Consider the following 18,653-nt stretch of genomic DNA (forward strand, 5'->3'; position numbering starts at 1 on the left):
ATGGATGCGAAGCAGCTGTCGTGCAAATGTGTGATTCACTGTTTCCCATTGAAATCCTCTAAGACTTTAAAGCTCTGATCTCTAATTTTGCCCAGCTGTAAGATACTCAGATAAAGTTGTATTGCTACACTCAGGATTCCTCTCCTCCCTTCCCTACAATTTGTCTTCCTCCTCCTCCTCCTCCTCCTCCTCCTCCTCCTCCCACAGTTTGGACACACTGAGCCGCATGCTGTTCTTGTTTGCCTTTCCCAGATTGCCCTGCTGCTCGGCCTGGTGCTGGTGGGAGTTGGCAGTCCCCCCCACCCCCCCATCGTTTTATCTCTAGTGTCAGATCCTACAGTTAACCATCCTACGCCGTCACAGTCATATACACACAGACATGGCAGTTTTAATTTGACATTTTCCGCACTACTAACACAGTTTTTTGTTTTTTTTGTTCATCAAGGATGTAAAAACACACCAGGGAGTAGAAGATATGGTGACAGGTCTAAATAAACCCTAACATTTTTGGTATCTGGATTGTTTTTTTATTTTTATGTTGTATTTTATTACCATCATAACATATAGTTAAATTTCATTTTACATTATCTGTGAAGCGTATTCTTGTTATAATGCCCTCGATTATTCTTCAAAAAGTCGCACACCCCTTTCCCCATGATTGTGGTTACCTACAAAAGTCTCATTTTCAATAACCAGACCAACACAAATAACTCACATGAAGATCTCTCGATAAATATACTGTATTCACCCTCATATAAAGTGGGAGAGCTACTAGAACTGATTTAGCGAGGTCTTAAAATAATCCCCCCTAATGTTTTTGATATATAGCCTATGTCAAATAAAACTGCATCATTCTTTTCTTTGCTTTCTTTTCTGCAGGATCCTCCCGACCCCTAATCTAACAGCCCCCCCCCCAAAATGTTAGCTTGGATGACACCCCTGGTCACAAGAAACAGTAAACCACTGTAGATGCATAAAGCTAAGGATGCAAATAGACTTGCGTCTTTAGGGATCAATAGTACAGTAACAAAGAGTGTTGACACCACACCTTTTATCCATTAATCCACTGTATGAGAACCAAGATGAGATGAGTTTTTGGCCAAATAGGCTGAATATGATGTTGTAATAGTCATGAGACACAGCTCAGCTCTCGGCTGCCGATACAACAGCGCCCTCTTCTGCTCCGTGTAGGTAATCTGGTGCATCACACTTCTGAAACAACGCTGCCCCCTTGTGTACGTTCTTCTCCAAAATGGGACCATCAACAACACCGCCACCATCACTTTGGATTTTCATTGATGTCTTCCCTGTGCGGTCGATAACGAGGCAGAAATCAAACGGACACACTCAAGAGCTTCATGAATATTTTAAAACTTTAATATACAGTGCTTCATAAATCATTACTAAAAACACAGGTGGTAAAAATCAAATTGAACAAATAAGTTACACTGTAGTAAAAAGCACTTGAGATTCCTTTCCGTTTTCAACATTAGTGTGAACCCCATATGAAAATAGCATAGAAAGTATGCAAACATAGAATTTCATTCATATATATCTTCTAATCTTTAGCTAAATAAACCTTTTTGTCCCCTTTAAAATTTCCCTTAACCAACTGGATGAAATGAGGAGAGTTTACAGCTGTGTGTTTGTGTGTCGTGGCCTCGATTTCATCGCTAATTCTTCTTTTGAAAACAGCTTGAAAACCTTTTTCGTGGACAATAAATTTACCCTCCGTGAGAACCTCAAGACAAGCCCAAATAAAATATAAATTAACATACCAAACATGTGAACAGTCTGCAAAAACTTGTTTTTTTTTCTCATTGACTGGCGGTACAGTTTAACATTTGACCTCAAAGCACTCTCACACACACTTTTAACAGTATTTCCACACACACGCGCACACACTCTCACACACACACAAACAGTCTGTGCATAGACCCAGGATTAACTTGTGGAGTAACTGGTAATTGGAGCCGTTTTCTCCCCGCTCCCCCAACTCCCCACTGTGGTTTGTCCTTTAAAGGAAAATAACCCTTTAACCCATTTGTTGCTGTGGCAACAGAAGCTGGCTCCCGGCCGAAGGGCTTAACATTGAGATATGTAGAGATAGACGGATCAAAACATGCTGTTTCCATAGTCCAAATCAGTGCCTGCTATCAGCAACAAGGTAAACAGAAACAAGTCAACCATAGATACACGTGTCGGGGTGAAGCAAATTAACAAACGCAGCTCTTTCCTAACCACCTTCAATTTTGTCCAACAGTAACCCAAGATTTACTGTATTTGCAAATGTTTTGGTCACATTATTGAACAGTTCCCCCGATGCATATGTAAGCTGCGTTATGCTGCCCTTCATTTACTGCTGACCCACCTAGTAACGGTATCAGCTGAGCGAGTCAGTGTCACGGCGATCTAAACACAGTTTGAGACACTTTTACATGCTGGCAAAGGGAGAATCTGAGGACAGGTTTCAATTTCAAGAAACAGGAACTTTAATGTGAAATATAAGTGTGATAAGAGAATTTAGAAGCTCCTGTAAAAACATGCAAAATTTGAATTCAGTCTGGTTTACAGAACTTACAGCCTGTTTATTGGCAGTTAATAATTTACTGATACATTTATGTTTGTGTGTAAAAGTAATGAAATGTCTCGGCAGGAAGCATTTGTTATAGATCTCCTTCTGAAGAGTCTTGCGTCAGCATTCAAAATCTCCTGTTAAAACCTCCAAAATCTGGGTCAAGTACGTTTTACAGGAAGGAATGCGTCTGCTTCTCTTAAAGCCCGTTAGTCATCAATTTCCTGCAAAAAAAATATATAATCAACAACAATCCGTGGGAGGTGTGAAATGTAAACAGAAGAAAAAGTAAATGAATGTCTAATTTCGGCGTGCAGAATCGCCTGTTGAAACCTGCAAAATGTGGGTCGAGTTTGGTTTACAGTAAAGAACGCTTCCTCTTCTCTTAATAGCCGTTTGTGTCAGCAAATTATTCACCGTTACCGAGAGAACGAGGATGTAAACAGGGGTGAAAGTATAAATAATAAAGTAATTCAGGAACCCCTGTAAAAACCTGCTAAATTTGAGTTAGGTACGGTTTGCGGAAAGGAATGGCCTGTTTATTGACGAGAGGAAATAATTAATTTAATGAGGAAATGTGTAAAAAGGAAGCTCTGGTCGAATTGTCTAAGTAGAGGAGCATATATTTCAAAAGAAAAAAGGAAATACTTTTAATGTTGGCACTGAAGTTTGGTTTACAGTAAAGAAGCTGTCTTCCCGTCATGCCAGTATGCATCAGCAAATTATTTACTGTGTTGGACAATGGAAAGAGTGAACTCTGGCTGAAATTTCAGGGTAGCAAGCGTGTCATAAACGTTGATGTCCGTTTCCAGAATTTGTGCTGTTTGTTGTCTTTCCCGGTTTGTTATGTGTATCTACAGAGAGCTGCGGTTTCAACAGTCAAAGTCAGTACCTCCTATCAGTTACAGGGTTGACAGAGAGGCATCCAGAGCAGTCAGTCAGGAGCATGACACGGAGAGGAGGGGGAGGGAGGGCTCCGACGCTCTGGTAAACAGGGGAGGGTCAACTTGTTCTATTGCACATACGTTTCTGCCTTTTCTTCATTTCTGGCTTCCCAAAAAAAATTTTAAAAAAAAAAATCTCACAGTTATAAACAGGCAGCAAGTAGCACTATTTTTGTTTTTGTTTAAATAAAAAAAAAAACAAATGAAGAAGCTATGGACAAGTATGGAAAAAGCGCTCAATTAAACTGCAGCCAAAACCAGGATATAATAATAATAATATTAATAATAATCAATAACAAGAATATTCACAAAAACAACAACGATAACCATATATAGCTACACAGGCAGAAAAAGTAACGTTTACCTGTATATATATATTTATAAAAAGAAAGGGAAAAAAAAAAAACAACAACAGTGTGAAATTGATTGTCATTTCAAGATAAAAAGCATCAAAACATCCAAGGCATCAACAGTGAGGAACAAACTGGGAGCTATAAAAAGTGACGAGGGCTGAAGAGGGATTCACAGAACTAAAGCCCAAATGAACAATGCTCACACAGAGAGGGAGGGAACCCATTTGGTGCACAACATGCGTCTGAGAAAGCTTTTGGCAGCCTTGAGTGCAGAAGAGCGGCGAAACAAAGGCAACAGTTTGCACATGCCATCCATCCATCCATCCATCCGTCCGTCCGTCCATCCATCAGCAGAGAAGCTAACAGCACATCCCTCTGTTCGTTCACCTCGCCGCGCTCCCCCAAGCTGTCAGATTTCAGTGTTCGCGTCGCCAAAACTTCAGCCGGTCGGGAACGCAGCTTGAGCGAGCACGTGCCGTGGCTCATCGAGCGAGAAAAAAAAAGAAAAAAAAGAAAGGAGGTCCGCCTCTGACAGAGGACGCGGGGAGAAGTGCTGAGGAAGGGGGCCTGGCGTGGAGAGCGGGACAGCGCCGAGAGAGGAGACATGGCTTTGATTTGACCGAGCCCTGTGACCATGAGAGGTAACTCTTGAAAAGCTTTTCAAGCAGAGTAAAGGGCCGTTGGTGAGTTTTGGAAAGCACGCACGCACACACACACACACTCACTCAGTCCAGTCAGTCCACACATTCACAAACACATACACGGGAGTAAATCTGTCCCTGAATGTGCCGAGCAACGGAAGTCTTCTTGTTCCACAAAATGTACAGAAAAGTTCACAGGAGGGATTCCTCGTTTTTTTTTTATTCAATCAACTTTCCTCCTCCGATCCCAGAGAGCGAGCCACGCCGCGCGGTGCAGTCAGTGTGTGCCGCCTTCCTCTTACTGCCAGTCCTCGTCGTCATCGTCCTCCCCGTCGGACGAGTCGTCGTTGGTGCTGTCCCCGCCCGTCTGCCGCGTCCCGTTCTGCTGCCGCGCAGCGAGGAGGGCGGCGGCCTCGGCTGCGGCTTTTGCCGCCGCTCGTTCCTCGGCCTCCTTCAGGCGCAGCGCTGCGGCCTTCTTCTCCTGCTCTGCGTGGCTCTTCATGTGGGCGCTGCGGCTCTTAACCTTGTAGAAAATCCTACAGGAAGAGGAAGAACTTAGTGTTAATAGAGCTTGACCAGATGAAACGATATCGGAGCATATGTTTTCCAATATGCATCAATACAAACACGCTTTTTTAAGAGATTATGTTGCAGAAAAAGATGCTTGGGGTAATTTATAATTATTAAATCACAGCTAACTTTACTGACTAAACACAGGGCGTTTGATAACCACATTTGAGAGATCATTGCAAAAAAATGTGTGCACATCAGACGATAAATCACATTAATAGCAACATCAAGGATGAAAAGCGCTCATCAATGATGCATCTTAAAACTGTTGGAAATGAATAATTAATCATGGCCACTGTTGACTTTGCCTTTTGACTCTCATCATGCCTCTTTTACATCGAGCATAAAATGACACAGCGTTAAATTGTGACTCTTACATCATTCTTGTTTGTTAATAAGCTGCATCTGAAGCATTTTATGGGAGATTGACTTATTCCATGAAGTTGGCATTGGTGAAAATGAAAAATATGAGGAGCGACACGGCTGTTCTCATTATTATTGGAGCCCCGTGTCGTCTGTCCTGCACTACAATGGGAAAAAGACTTTAAATTACAACTGGCCTGTCAACAGTGTGTTTATGAAACTGCTTTATTTTCTTTGCGCTGCGGAGATGACAACTGAGTGAAGCCTTTTATTATGACGGCGCACTTACGAAAGGAGGACGAGAAATTAATCTATTTTTCTGCACATTTATCCTCGTGCTGCTGTGACAGAAATAAATTAATACTCGCACCATGTTGGAGGAGATACCTCGTTACTTGGAAGCTTAACAAGACACGAGTCCGAGTGTGAAATTGCGTTTACGTGTCGCTAAAGAGGTGCACGTCATAAAGGGAGAGTTTGGTGAGCCGGGCTGGGCGGCAGCAAAAACTTCATTGACGACTTTATGTAATCAATTTACCCACTTGGGGAAGTCGTTACCGGAGATAATCAGCTTTTTTCCACTGCACATTTATCAGTGTGCTCTAGTCCCCCTCCTTTCTTTGAGAGTTTGCTGTCCTCAAGCTGAAAATAACCTGATTCAGCTCTGTTTTCCTGGAAGATGCGTGGAGAAATCCGTTTTCGGTAGCCGGTGAGGTCTTTTTGAACGCACGAAGAGTTAACCGGCGGACTAATTTAGCATGACAAAAGATGGATAGAAGGCACAAAAATAAATGAGGAGGAAGTGCTCATTATCTGAGTGCTGACACAGTTTATGAATTCAGTACTTTTATCATAGTCTTTACTCTCTTTTAACCGCTTGTCTTCTTGTTTGCATTGCAATTGCGGCTGGGTAATGACGAGGGATATTGGAACAATGAATATCACAGCATGTGGGTCTATAGCTCCAAGAAATGTGCAGCCATCTGCACTGCGACTGAGACCTTTCCCAAATTGTGCAATTTTTAAAGTCTTTCAGTGTCGGTAAATGACTGATAAGCCTGGTTGGATTTCCTGTAACACCATTATCAGCCTCTGTAGTGGTGGCTAATCTATCATGAGCACACTTTGAGCAGAGTAAAAGGTGAGTAAAGCTCTTGTCAAGTCGCTGGGTAGAGCTGAGAGGCTCCGTGTGCCGTATCCACTCCGTGTTTCAGTTGCTAGGACACAGTTGGCAATAACAGGCCTGGTGTTGCCAGAGGACGTACTGTTATTTAACCGAAGCATGACGGGACGGTTTGGTTCTTTCAAACACTATCAGACACTTGCCTCTATTTACTAAAACTTCTTCCAAATGGGCAGTAGCAGTAGCAATATTTCCTGCAGAGATTCTGTATTTGGTCTCTTGCTAGTTCAGTCTGCGGCCTCTTATGTAACTGCTGCTGCTGCTGTTTGCATGAGTAAACAGAGCCGTGCCAACGTCTCCAACACAACAGCAGCGGCTAGTGTGATATTTCTGATCACTGACCTGCCACATTTCTTGCAGGGGAACTCTCCCTCCTGACCAGCTGTGCCTTTGTTGCCTGTTGAAGGGCTGGTCCTGCGCGCGTTGCCGTCATAGCTCGACTTGGAGCTGGGAGGGGGTGGATGAGGGGGGTGGATGACCCGGGACAGCGGCTGGTCCTTCCCTGCGTCCTCCTGGCCTTTCATGATCAGAACGGTCCCCGGCTGCACACACAGGATAAAAGCGAGAGGTGTGGTGAACATGAAAGCTCCAAAGATGTTTAACACGGTTACTGCGAGCAATTAGGACATAAATAATGAGCTCGAAGCTGCTTTATGGGCATCTTTCATGTAGCGTAGTGTTACAATGGCATGCAATCATGTGCCAGTTAAAGAAAACAAAACTATGCACAGTCTGGAGCTTGAATGAAAACATTATCGTGTGCGCTGAATGGTGAAAAGTAATGTGAATAATGAGAATAAAGGTTTCTTGTCGAGTCATTGTTTGTTGACAGACATAATGGGGTTACACAATCCAAAGAGGTGGACATCGGCCAAGTTTTTCTCCACTCAAACATCCAGCAGGGGGCACCAAATCCAACAATGGTCCACCAGGACAAGTCAGAAGAGTTCAAAAGGACAAATGTGTCAAATCTGATGAGGCCAACTGAGGTTTCCAACCTGGAACATGTGGAGACTTGTTCCAAAATAATCCAGTTTTATTTACTGTAATCCTGTTAATCTCGAGATATCTGTAGCGGCTTTTAGCTTCTGCTTCTCCTGGTTTTCTCTATTGTAAATCAATGTATGTGTAGGTGTTAAGTGTGTCTGTATATGTGCATGTGACTGTGTTTCTTTTACATACCATATCACCCAAAACAGCTGTTTCTAATGTGCAAACAATCCAATAAATAAAGAAAGAAAAGCTGATAACTCCTATAGTTAAAGTGCTTTCATGGCTTCGAGAAATTGCGCTTTTTTGCACAAATGAGAAGTGACACTCTGCTCGCTAATCACAATATAACCACCACGGCATTAATTAACACATACAACAAAGAGCAATTATAATGTCTTTCAGCCATCAATCATTCTGGAGTACTGACCTACTTTAGTGTGGTTTTTCATGATTTCACATGGTTGCCTTTTTTATTTTATTAACGATGCCATAATGACCCCATTCATGAGACAATATTTTTTTCTAGAAATTATGTTTGGAGGCCTCTGTGACGTTTTTTGATGCAGAGAGGGAGGAAATATATCATTATTATTAATATTATTGTTTCTGGGTATGTTCTCATCATGTGGGGCTGACATTAGGTGACGCTGCTTCCAGAAGGGCCAGAAACAAAGTGGGATCAAAACAGAACTGGTCTGGTTCAAATGCAACTGGAGATTTAAAAAGATTTTTGGATTGTTGAATGCCGTGATGGTCAAAATGAGTCGGTCAAACAAGTGTTTGAAAAGATGAATGAGGCGAGAATCAACCAAACCAGAAACGTAAATATTGTTCCCTGGACACAATGAACTGTGTCAATCTTGAAAACTGTATTAACAGACGGAAAGAATAAACGAATCATGTATCTCTTTCTTCTTCTTCTGTTATATTTCCGTCAGATTAGACGCCTGACAGCCGGCATAAACAATCTGTGCATGTCAAAAAAGCGCTATGTAAACGCACTTCTTGACGGATCACATTATTTTGCGTCCATTATGTTTCTCTTTGACTGATTATGAAAAAAACAAAGGCTTCAACTTTTTTTTATCTTAGGGACTTTTCCTCAAACACAGATATCGGAAAAGAGGGAGTCATCTTATATTCCGGCAAATACAATAACCTAGGAAACATAAAACAACTGTTCTTCCATTCACTCCCTTATCTACTGATTCTGTCTTTTCATTCAGCTGAGGCTTCCTTTCCCACGCAGAGGTGATTATCAATTTCACACTCACGTTCTCAGTTGACTGCAGTTTGTGTGACACCCTGGTGGGGCCGACTTCCTGTTTCCTGTCAGCTGACCCTTCCCACTTCCGGCTGTCCTCCTCCCTCTGTGGCTCCAACCTGTGAGAGCCCTGCTGGCCCGAGGAACACGAGTGTAAGTGTAAAAGAGTCTCCAGGGGAGAAATTTACAGCTCGATGCTAATTTGTGTTTGTGTTACACAATATGTGATAGCCTTCAAACTGCATCTACACTAGGACGGGGACTCACACAGTTCATTTGAAGACTGAGGTGGTCAATGAAGATATTCTGAGCCGTGTTATTTTCTGAACTGACACGCTGCAGTTTCACATCTAAATAAAACTCGGCTCATTCATATTTAATCATAACACCCTGCGGTTGAACAGTCGCTCATTCTGTTGATTTCTAACCACGTTATCTAGAGACATCAGGTGCATGTGTCACACCTGGTGTCAACATCGTTCCTGGGTGACCGATCACAGCTGGACGGCAGGCGCAATGTTTTGACACAAATAAAGAAATATCCTCATGTATGACATTTGCGGAATTAACAAGAAGGCCCAAATAGTTAGGAATTTTTTTTAGACAGAGTTTATAAAGTTTCTTGAGGGAGGGTTTTTTTGAGGGAGTCTGGAGACTTTCGCCACAGGCATCGAAGAAGTCACCTTTATTGGTAACTACTTACTGTACTTGTAAAATCTGACATGTTTACCACCAATAAAATGTTGTCTTCTTTAATAGATTTGGTGTAAATAGTGTTCAAACAGCTGCTGGAAAGTAAGACACACTTTGGACACAGAAGTAGCCAGGCAAGCACAGCAATGCTGTGACAAACTGACACTTTTTATAAGGAAAGAAACATCGTAATGTTTTGCATTTCACGCCGAATGTACAAAAAGGCATATGTGCCTTCAAGAATTCAACTCGGCTGTTTCACAAAGTTTGTGATGTTTCTCCTCGATGAACAACTCTCAAAATCACGCAGTTTGTTAAGGGAGTCTGGTGATATTGCTGTGACTTGTTCAATGCTTAGCTCGAGAGCTGTCCACTTGTGATCGGATCACTCAGGACGAATGTTATAACCAGGTCTGAACAGCCTCTTTGTCTATACATCACCAACAAAGACCCATATTAAAGCATGTAACTCACCTTGTGGTCCATCTCCTCCTCGGCGGTCTTGCTGTCAAGGGGCTCCGCCTCGCCGTAGAGCAGCGTACCGTTACGGCCAATCTTGACATGCTTCTTGTGGGTGTAATAAAACTCCACACACTGCGCCACTGACTTGGTGATCACCTGTGAACCACACACACATTTCCCGTTAACGGAGTGTCTTTTCTTTTCGTTTCCATTTATTTATTTCTTAAATGTCACTGCACGTTATTCGACACATAAGGTCATTTTACAGGGCGCTTCGCAGCTGCTAAGTACAGCCTCAGACAGGGCGAGCTCAAATGATCTGCCGCCGTTTTATGCATTTCCTTTTTTCATTCAGTATATTTTTCAGATGAATAAACACCCTTCTTTAGATAATACAATAAAATTATTTGTTTTGAGAGAAAAGAAAAGGTCTAAAGAATATTTATAAATCCAATTTTAAAAGCCGTCAGTATGGTGGTACGGTCAGTGAACACTGAGAAGCTTGAAACTGTGATTTAGACAAGAGAATGTAATAGTTTTGCAGTCTTGTGGAGAAGCAATAATGGACTGCAACACTGCAAATAATTAAACAAGAGGGAAACATTGCTCCAGAGTGACTGTATTTCCCTTTCCTACAGTCAGGGAAAATACTTGTTATGGGAGGATTTGTGAACTATTGGAAGAGGAAATCGAATCGGCACTCCCACAGCTACTTTTTTATTTTTCTATTCTTACGTTTGAGCCCACAGCGTACCTGTTTCTGCACCATGAAGAAGTCCTTCTTGTATGCAGTGATGCCTTTGTTGAACTGGCGTCTCTCTGCTGCGGTCCAGTTGTCTGATCCTGAAGGAGGAGGGGGAGGAAGAGAGGGAGAGAGACATTTACAAGGAGAAAGATGCAGCATGTTAATGGAGAGTTTAAAAACACTTAAGTATCTGCTCCTAGTCTATATTCTGAATGTGCAGGGATCCAGACAACTTCTATCCCACCCCCACCCTTACAACCACACACACACACACACACACACACACACGCACACTGAAATCACTCGATAAACAATGACTCTCCTGTCTTCTGCCCGGGATTAACCACACGCTGTAACCCCCCACTCCTCCCTTCTCCCCTCCCTCCCTCCCTCATCGCGTTGACCCTGACAATCCTCCACAGTCACCCACTACCCCCACCACCACCACCCTGACACTCTCACTGCTGCAGCTGCCATCGCTTTGAGGCGAGGCTGCGGGCTGAGATTTCATCTTGGCTGAAATCAAGATTTTTCGACTAATTATGAGCGCGCAAGTGCCAGCTGTGTGGAATTCATCAGACGAGGAACTGATCGACATCAGGAAAATTCTCAAAATGACTCCAGATTGAGGTCTAAGGCTGCAGCTGATGATTATTTTCATTATGTATTGACCTGCCTGCTGTTTTTTTCCCATTAACCAGTGAACTGTTTGGTCCTTAAATGTCAAGAAATAGTGAAAAATGCCAAGTTGATATCTTCAGTAGCTTTTTTTCTCTCCACTCAACCCAAAATGACAAATTTAATATCACATAACACATGATTATCAGCCTGTCCAATTATCGGGATGTTTTTTTTTTAACCATCATCAGAGGGTTCCTTCTTTCTCGGCCCCTCGACCACCTTAACATAATAGTGCCGCACTTGCAAGAATCTTAAAAAAAATCTATCTAATCAAATCAATTAAATAAAATACAGTATGGACAATGGTGGTGCATTCAAGTGCACCTCATAAAAAATGCAAATGACAGTTGTCAGAGCATAAAAGTCAACGCCTAACAAAAGCATAGACGTCAGCGCTGATAACATTTTTTAATCGAAAGTCACGTGACACCCTTAGCAATGAAGATTATACAGTAATGTAATACCATGTATTATCCGCTGTCTGCGTCTTAGATTATCTTTGATTACTACAATGAGTAACATCGGTAAAAAAAAAAAAACCTTCGATCCCTACTGCAAGTCCTCACAGATGAGAGGCTAGAACTTGGGAATGTTTGGCATTTTTCGCTTAAAGGATGACAGAAATGATCCATCAGTATCCACTTTCTGTCAATGGCTTAATCAACTAATCTATCCAGCCCTTAGTTAAATCACATCCACTTATTATGGTGGGCAAAATAATAATAAGAGTTGTTATGATGACTGACCTGAGTAGTGGTAGTTTGCCAGATGATGAGACTTGGGGAAAATTGGATTCCTCAGCATCAGAAGTGACAGTGCAGCCTGAGGAACAAACAACATGAGAACATTATTGAAGAGTAAACAAACGGAGACGTTAAGCTGCAACGGCTGATTGTTAAAAGACTTTATACAGCACAGCGTTGCTGACAGGTAACCAGGTAACAGTCAAATAACCATCGGTCTCATTTGTGCTGCTTGTATCCAGTACCTGAGTGCATTATATCATGATTGTGCTGTTATTGCTTCTGTCAAAATAAGAATCAATGTTGTGCTCTTTGAGAAGAAACCGTCTGACTGTTGAAGGACGGCAGTTTGAGCCGGACTGCTGCAGAGAGTGGGCGCTTTGACACACGCACAAACACACGCGCACACATGCACACCCCCTCCCCTCGTAGTTTCCTTGACAACGTTGGACCAGTGCTGGTCGCTGGGGCCTGAAATCTCCGCCAGTACTACCATTACTCTGCATCAGGACGTTTAAATCCCTGTAATGTACGTTGTAAAGATTGAGTAATGACTCCTTCATCTGCAATTAGATGCACTATAATTTATTCTTACAAGTCAGATTTGCTTTTAATATCGCCAGTTGCTTTTCACTTGTAAAGCACTGTGCTAAGAGAAGCGCTGTATGAATTGAAGTGTATCATTATTATTGAGGATGCAATGATCAGTCAATGAATCGATCAAGAGAAGATTTATCGGCATCTACACCTCTAACAACCATCTAAAGTTTGGACTGTTGCTTCCGTTTCCGATGTACCAGGTATTTTTCACTTATTTCATGTTTTCAGCCCAACGATTAATCACGAAAATTACTAGCAGATTGTGGAAATAATTTTTCATTTCAGCCCTAATTATTAATATTATTCCCATATTAATCAGAAAATCTGACTTCATTAGCAACTAGAATGGCACTTAGTAGAGCGCGTACCTCCGCCAAGGCCAAACAGTGCCCTTTAATTCAATCAAGCCTAATTGCATTTTAAATAAAAGATATTTAAATTGCTAGATCTGAATCTGCATCAGATTTTCCTCCCTCACAGACACCAGCCACCTGAGTATGCCAGATTTTTTTCATCAAGATTCATGCATTATTCCCTGAAATTAACAAAAATGTCCACAAAAACAAAAAACTATCTCACAAAGAAAATAAGAAAAAATTCCTGGATCTGTCCTGTTACCCTGATCCGCACCAAGCGTTAATCAAGTCTGTTCTGGGCTGAGAACCATCCTTCATCCAAGTTTCGTGGACATCTGTTCAGTAGTTTTTGTGAAGTCCTGCTAACAAACCAACCAACCAAATCAGAGGGAAGAAATCGCCATATGGGAACCGTTTAAAGGCGCGATGATCCAAGAGCTCATCAATGCGTCGCAGACATCCGCTGCATATCTAGCAGGCGAGAAAGAAACAGCTACAGCCATTGACCTTCCTCTCCTTTCTCCCTCTCTCCTACTCGCCTCTGCAGTAGCTTCCTGAACCGAGTCTCATCATGCGTGCAACATAACATAGTTTATATAAGAATACACTGATATACAAACAACCTTTTTTAGTATTTGTAAGCGTGTCGTCATTGCTGAACTACAATATGAGCAGGCCGTTATACATTTTCGCATCCTTATCCATTCTCTCACACGTTCTTTTGTTCATCTCATGTTTGGACCCGTCCTTCCCATGTCGTCTCTCTCGCCTGCCTCGTCCTGTAATGAGTGACCCCCTGTCGCTGATCGGCCATGTAGTGTGCGAGCAGAAGAGAAAGTTGTACAGTGAACAAAAAACAGCGATCCGAAGACTGAAAGTCACAAAGTGTGACCGTGGCTTAACAGTGACCGTTGCTTGACCTCATTATCACAACCAGCCCGGAGGACATTGTTCCTTTTTTTGGGACATCCTTAGATTTCTGCACTGCAATCTAAAGCAGCCCCGACGATGAGCTCTGACGCGATTAGTGGTCTGACAGTGATGCAAAACGTATGAGACACAGGATGTATTATTGCTGCAGTATAGGTGGAGCAGTTGTCTGACCAATCAGATTTCCATGTGACACTTCTGGACATTTATGACCTTTTCTGACCTTTCTCGGGCTATTTATGACTATGACGTTCTGTCTGGTCGCTGCTTTTAAGAACGGCGATGAAGTATGTTAAAAAACAACAATGACAATATATGCTACACATTAGTTGCTGTTCTATTTTCTATCAGTCCGTCAACGGCCGTTATCACCTCACTGGCAGCATGTGCAGCCCTCCTGCTCAACACAGTGGCATCACTCCGGCTAAATAACCAAACCGTTTCACTATCTCACTCATCTTAGGCCACCACAGAGTTTCAGTACATCGCATGCTGAAAGACGACAGATCAGTCACTTCCTTTCAGTAATCATTGAGGGCTCAGAAGGAGGCATTCGATCATTGCATGTACATGCACGCCAGAAACCAGGTTAGTGGAAGATATCAAGTTAAGGCAGGAAGTCAGAGGACACGTGTCCGTGCACTGCAACAACCTGATTACTTTAACCCTGGCGTTTACGTGCTGCTGGTCAGTAATCACATTTTTACGCTCCTACCTGCTACGCCTGGCATACTGTCAGTGATACAAAGCTACACCATGACATGTTTTTGTCCTGGTTGGATACAACAATGCACTGCTGCTTTTTCTTCTGTCACAACAATAACATCTGGAGTCTCTGTCAAGCATTTGCACGTACATAATAACCCTGTTAGAGCGAGTTTAAGGGTTTACAAGACCAAGACATTAAGGTTTCAACAGCAAAAGAGAAAGAAAGAAACCAGTCCTCTTTATATGACAAGAAGTGCAAAAAGCTCTGAATATCCCAGCTAATTAAGTGCACATGAATGATGACTGTCCAGAACTACAAACATAGCCAGTAAAATTATTATTAGAGCAAAAACAACTGGGATGTTAATATATATAACTCTGGTGAAATGAAAAGCCCAAAGAATCATATCTGATCCAGTCTGTCCCAGTTTTAAAAGAAAAAATCATAAATCTGCCCTCGAGCAGACTTTAAGGAGCCGCTGCAGCAACCAAGAACATTTACAAGAAGTCTCTCCGACTTCAATAAACATCATTTACACTGAAAGTGTTTCTAACGAACCTATGAAGCCACAGGCAAATCACCACGTGTGGACAATAAAGATTATTAAGTTATATTTATACAAGGTTAATTTGTCCTTTTAAAAACTGGTTGCAAAACAGAATTTAGTTTAAGCTCCTTTGTGTACTTTCTAGGAGAAAAAACAAAATCAACTATTTTGTGGAGTGACTTGAGGAACAGAGGGCTCCGTAGTCTGGTGGTATGGCAACATACTTCTGCATCTTTTGCCAGATGGCAGCAGGCTGAGGTAAGTGTTGTCTTTTAGTATTACTATCTGCTTGGCAATGTATGTAATGTATGGTGATGTATGATGCTGCAATCTGCTTCTGTGCAGCAACAGAAAATGGGAAAAATATGCGTCACTGTGCATGAGACTTAACATTTTCCTTTGAATGCTAGAATGCTAGTGCTTTTTTTAAATAAAAAAAAAAAAAAAAATTTTGTTCCTTCAATCACGTACCTTCAAAGTATTTCTCTATGACTATATAAAACACTGTATAATATAGTAACATTTACTACTTAAAACGTGATATAATCTGCATAATCAGTAGTGCGCGGGTGTGATTGGAACAGATTTGATTGACAGTAACTGAATAACGCCCCCCCAGTCATCAGATTCTGATTCAACTGTTGCAACACCCTGCCCACTTCAAACCAGTGAGGAGAACACAGAGGAAACACTGATTTCTTTCATGCTAAAAAAAAAACGTCTATCTTTGGCAGAAAACTTTTAGATACTTTAATAGGAATGTTTTATCTTCAAGGGGAAAACGGGTCGGTGTGCATGGGTGGGTTACACGGTGCAGAGCACAGCTTTCCATGAATCACGGAAATCCCTGCCTCGTCAGTCAGCGTGGATCGTTTTGTTTCACTCACCATTATGTCGCCTTTGCACTCGTGCAAACAATGGTGGGCTAACTCCTGGTTGGTGCCTCCTCCACAGAACACACTGGAGCAGGCCAGGTGCATGAGGTCTTCCACTGAGAGACACAGAGACAGCGATCGTGAGCAACACAGGAAAAACTACAACTGCACTTAATTGTTATTTCGCGTGCAGCTGTGACAATATTTTCTTAAGCTTGTACTGCTGCGAGGACGTCAAAACCCCCGTAATTAGAAGATAATTGAAGTATTTAACAGTCCTGTGTGTTTGGTTTTATTGCATTGTTTGTTAGCTTGTTTTTATTATGCAGGACCAGATCCAAGTCTATGAATCCGAGTCTATGGAAGCCCATTTGCTATAATGCGATTCCTCCACATTCACCACATGGCAGAAATGGGCTTCCATACACATCTCCGATGATGGCCTCCAATGAAATGTATTTGCTTTGGACGACAATAAATGGGAAGCCTATTTATCTGAGAGTGCTGGTGTTAAGCTCGTGTTGATCCTTGATCCACAACCATGCACGTCATGCAGCAGTTTAAAATGTGTAACTGTGGACGCTGATACCATATCAGATTGTAACACACGGAGGTATGTGAAGAGATAAAAATGCTTCGAGGTCTCACTGAAAAGGTATCAAAATGTAATAAAGGGAGAATTAGGAAATGATTTGCTGCTTGAGGAATCCTTAATTGCAACAGCTCGGCGGTGAATTATTGAACAGGCTCTATTGAAAGTGATAACAGAAAGTTACTTCTGTATTTCACAAAACAAGGAAAAGACAGACTGTAGTCACGAACTCAAGAAAATGAATCACGAAAACAAAAATCCTGCTCCGGCACAAACAACCTGTCTGCCGGTGTTTATGCTTTCGGGTTCAGGTGATGCAACAACAGTGAAATATGCTGCTTTCCTTACCTTTGCCCTGGAAGTCAGGTTTTTCTTCCAGTTCAGTCAGTGGAACCCAGACCAGCTCCGCTCGATGGTGATCCAGCTCAACAGCTGATCGCTGCCTCAGTTCTGGCACCTCCGCCTGGTACCGCGACCCAATATTTATCCGTCTGGGGAACAGGACATCAGTGTTGAGGGACAAGGCTTTGAACTGGATCTTTCTTAAAAGTGCTTTTACGGCTTTGAGGTTTTTAATCACTGTCAAATATTCCAGTCAAGACATTATGTATCAGTATCAGATTTCTTTCAAGAGTAAAGGTCTTGTTTTATTTCTGAGATCGTATTCTGATTTCTTGGCATTTCTTCCAGCCATGATCTTTAAATAGTCACGGGAGAGATTGTTGAGGCACTCGGGCGCTGAGCACTGCAATTCTTGCACTGTTTTGAATTCGAGCTTGTTACACAGCTCTCTTGTGCTCTCAGCATGATGAACAAAATGCAAATCTCTTTCAAAATTTGGATTTGGAAAATGAGTGCACTTCTTTAATTCACCGAACCGAAAGTAAATGCATCCTCATTCTGATGTGGGACAAAGGTCAAGTGGGAAGAAAGACGCATAATCCAAACAAATGCATCTCTGTGAGCTCACATGTCAACTGAAACCAGATACATCTGTGCTGGAGTTGTGAAAATCATGCTGCGTTGTATTAACAGACAATCCTGTTCAAGCGTGCCCCCTCCCTCCCCTGCATTTTCAGTGGGCCTGCAGTATTTCCAGCTGAGTGTGTGTGTGTATTCTGGCAGCCTCCCCCAGCGAAGGTGGGCTGCTGAAAGTTCAACTGCGACGGCTCTGGCGTGTTTGGGAGTACACCGGGCCCTTCTGAAAGCATGATTTATGGGAATGTTCACTGGCATGTCCCTGACTAACCGCTGAGCTGCTTGCACAACACACTCCCATAAACTGCAACTCACTGCTGATGCAACTACACAAAAGAATCCTTGATTAGTAGATTAAGGGTTAAACTAAATGGATTCTCGGTGTCCTCGAAACTCCCCTTTCTTTGTTGCTCTGAATTTCATAAACATCCAAGCTATCAGTGGCTGTGTTTACATTTATGGAGTAACATAGCTGTTGGCGACGCTCCACTGAAGGTTGGTCCGAGCTGTTTACGTGCACTGTTGATATACTTCATTGAGTTCACCTGAGGAGAAGTTTAAAGTTACAATCCTACAAATTTTCATGTAATCAAACCCAATTTTTGATACTTTTTATGGTCATGGTTCGGTGTATTTACATTCAGTAATCATCTCTCTCTGAAGGGGTTTTCATCATTAGTGGCGAGGTCCGCCATTCCTGCACTGGATCCAGCTTGCATGCAAGTATGGGGGATTCGCTGGAGACAAGACAGCTTGTAAGCCTCACTGTGGCACCGTATTAAAGCAACACCCCACCACAGTTTCTGAGTGGGACACCACTGTCGTAAATACAAATCCAAGGTCTGCAACAACCTGT

At 42.3% G+C, this 18,653-nt stretch overlaps 1 protein-coding gene across 5 annotated transcripts in view; it reads right to left on the minus strand.

The window, feature by feature from the left end:
* Window positions 1-1,355: 1,355 nt before the first annotated feature.
* mideasb (mitotic deacetylase associated SANT domain protein b) overlaps window positions 1,356-18,653 on the minus strand; it is a 30,951-nt gene continuing 13,653 nt past the window's right edge. For 3 of the 5 annotated variants that reach the window (XM_084380798.1, XM_084380797.1, XM_084380796.1), the window contains exons 6-13: window positions 17,168-17,310; window positions 16,240-16,343; window positions 12,214-12,289; window positions 10,796-10,884; window positions 10,054-10,197; window positions 8,897-9,019; window positions 6,972-7,171; window positions 1,356-5,049 (exon numbers count right to left, since the gene is read on the minus strand). In XM_084380798.1, coding sequence (XP_084236924.1) covers window positions 4,812-5,049; window positions 6,972-7,171; window positions 8,897-9,019; window positions 10,054-10,197; window positions 10,796-10,884; window positions 12,214-12,289; window positions 16,240-16,343; window positions 17,168-17,310 — 1,117 coding nt within the window. In that variant the 3' untranslated portion in view covers window positions 1,356-4,811. The remainder of the gene's footprint in view (window positions 5,050-6,971; window positions 7,172-8,896; window positions 9,020-10,053; window positions 10,198-10,795; window positions 10,885-12,213; window positions 12,290-16,239; window positions 16,344-17,167; window positions 17,311-18,653) is intronic. The other 2 variants (XM_084380799.1, XM_084380800.1) reach the window with 2 other exon arrangements.

This window comes from Pagrus pagrus (genome assembly GCF_965226575.1).
Source record: "Pagrus pagrus genome assembly, chromosome: 18".
NCBI classification, from domain to species: Eukaryota; Metazoa; Chordata; class Actinopteri; order Spariformes; family Sparidae; genus Pagrus; species Pagrus pagrus.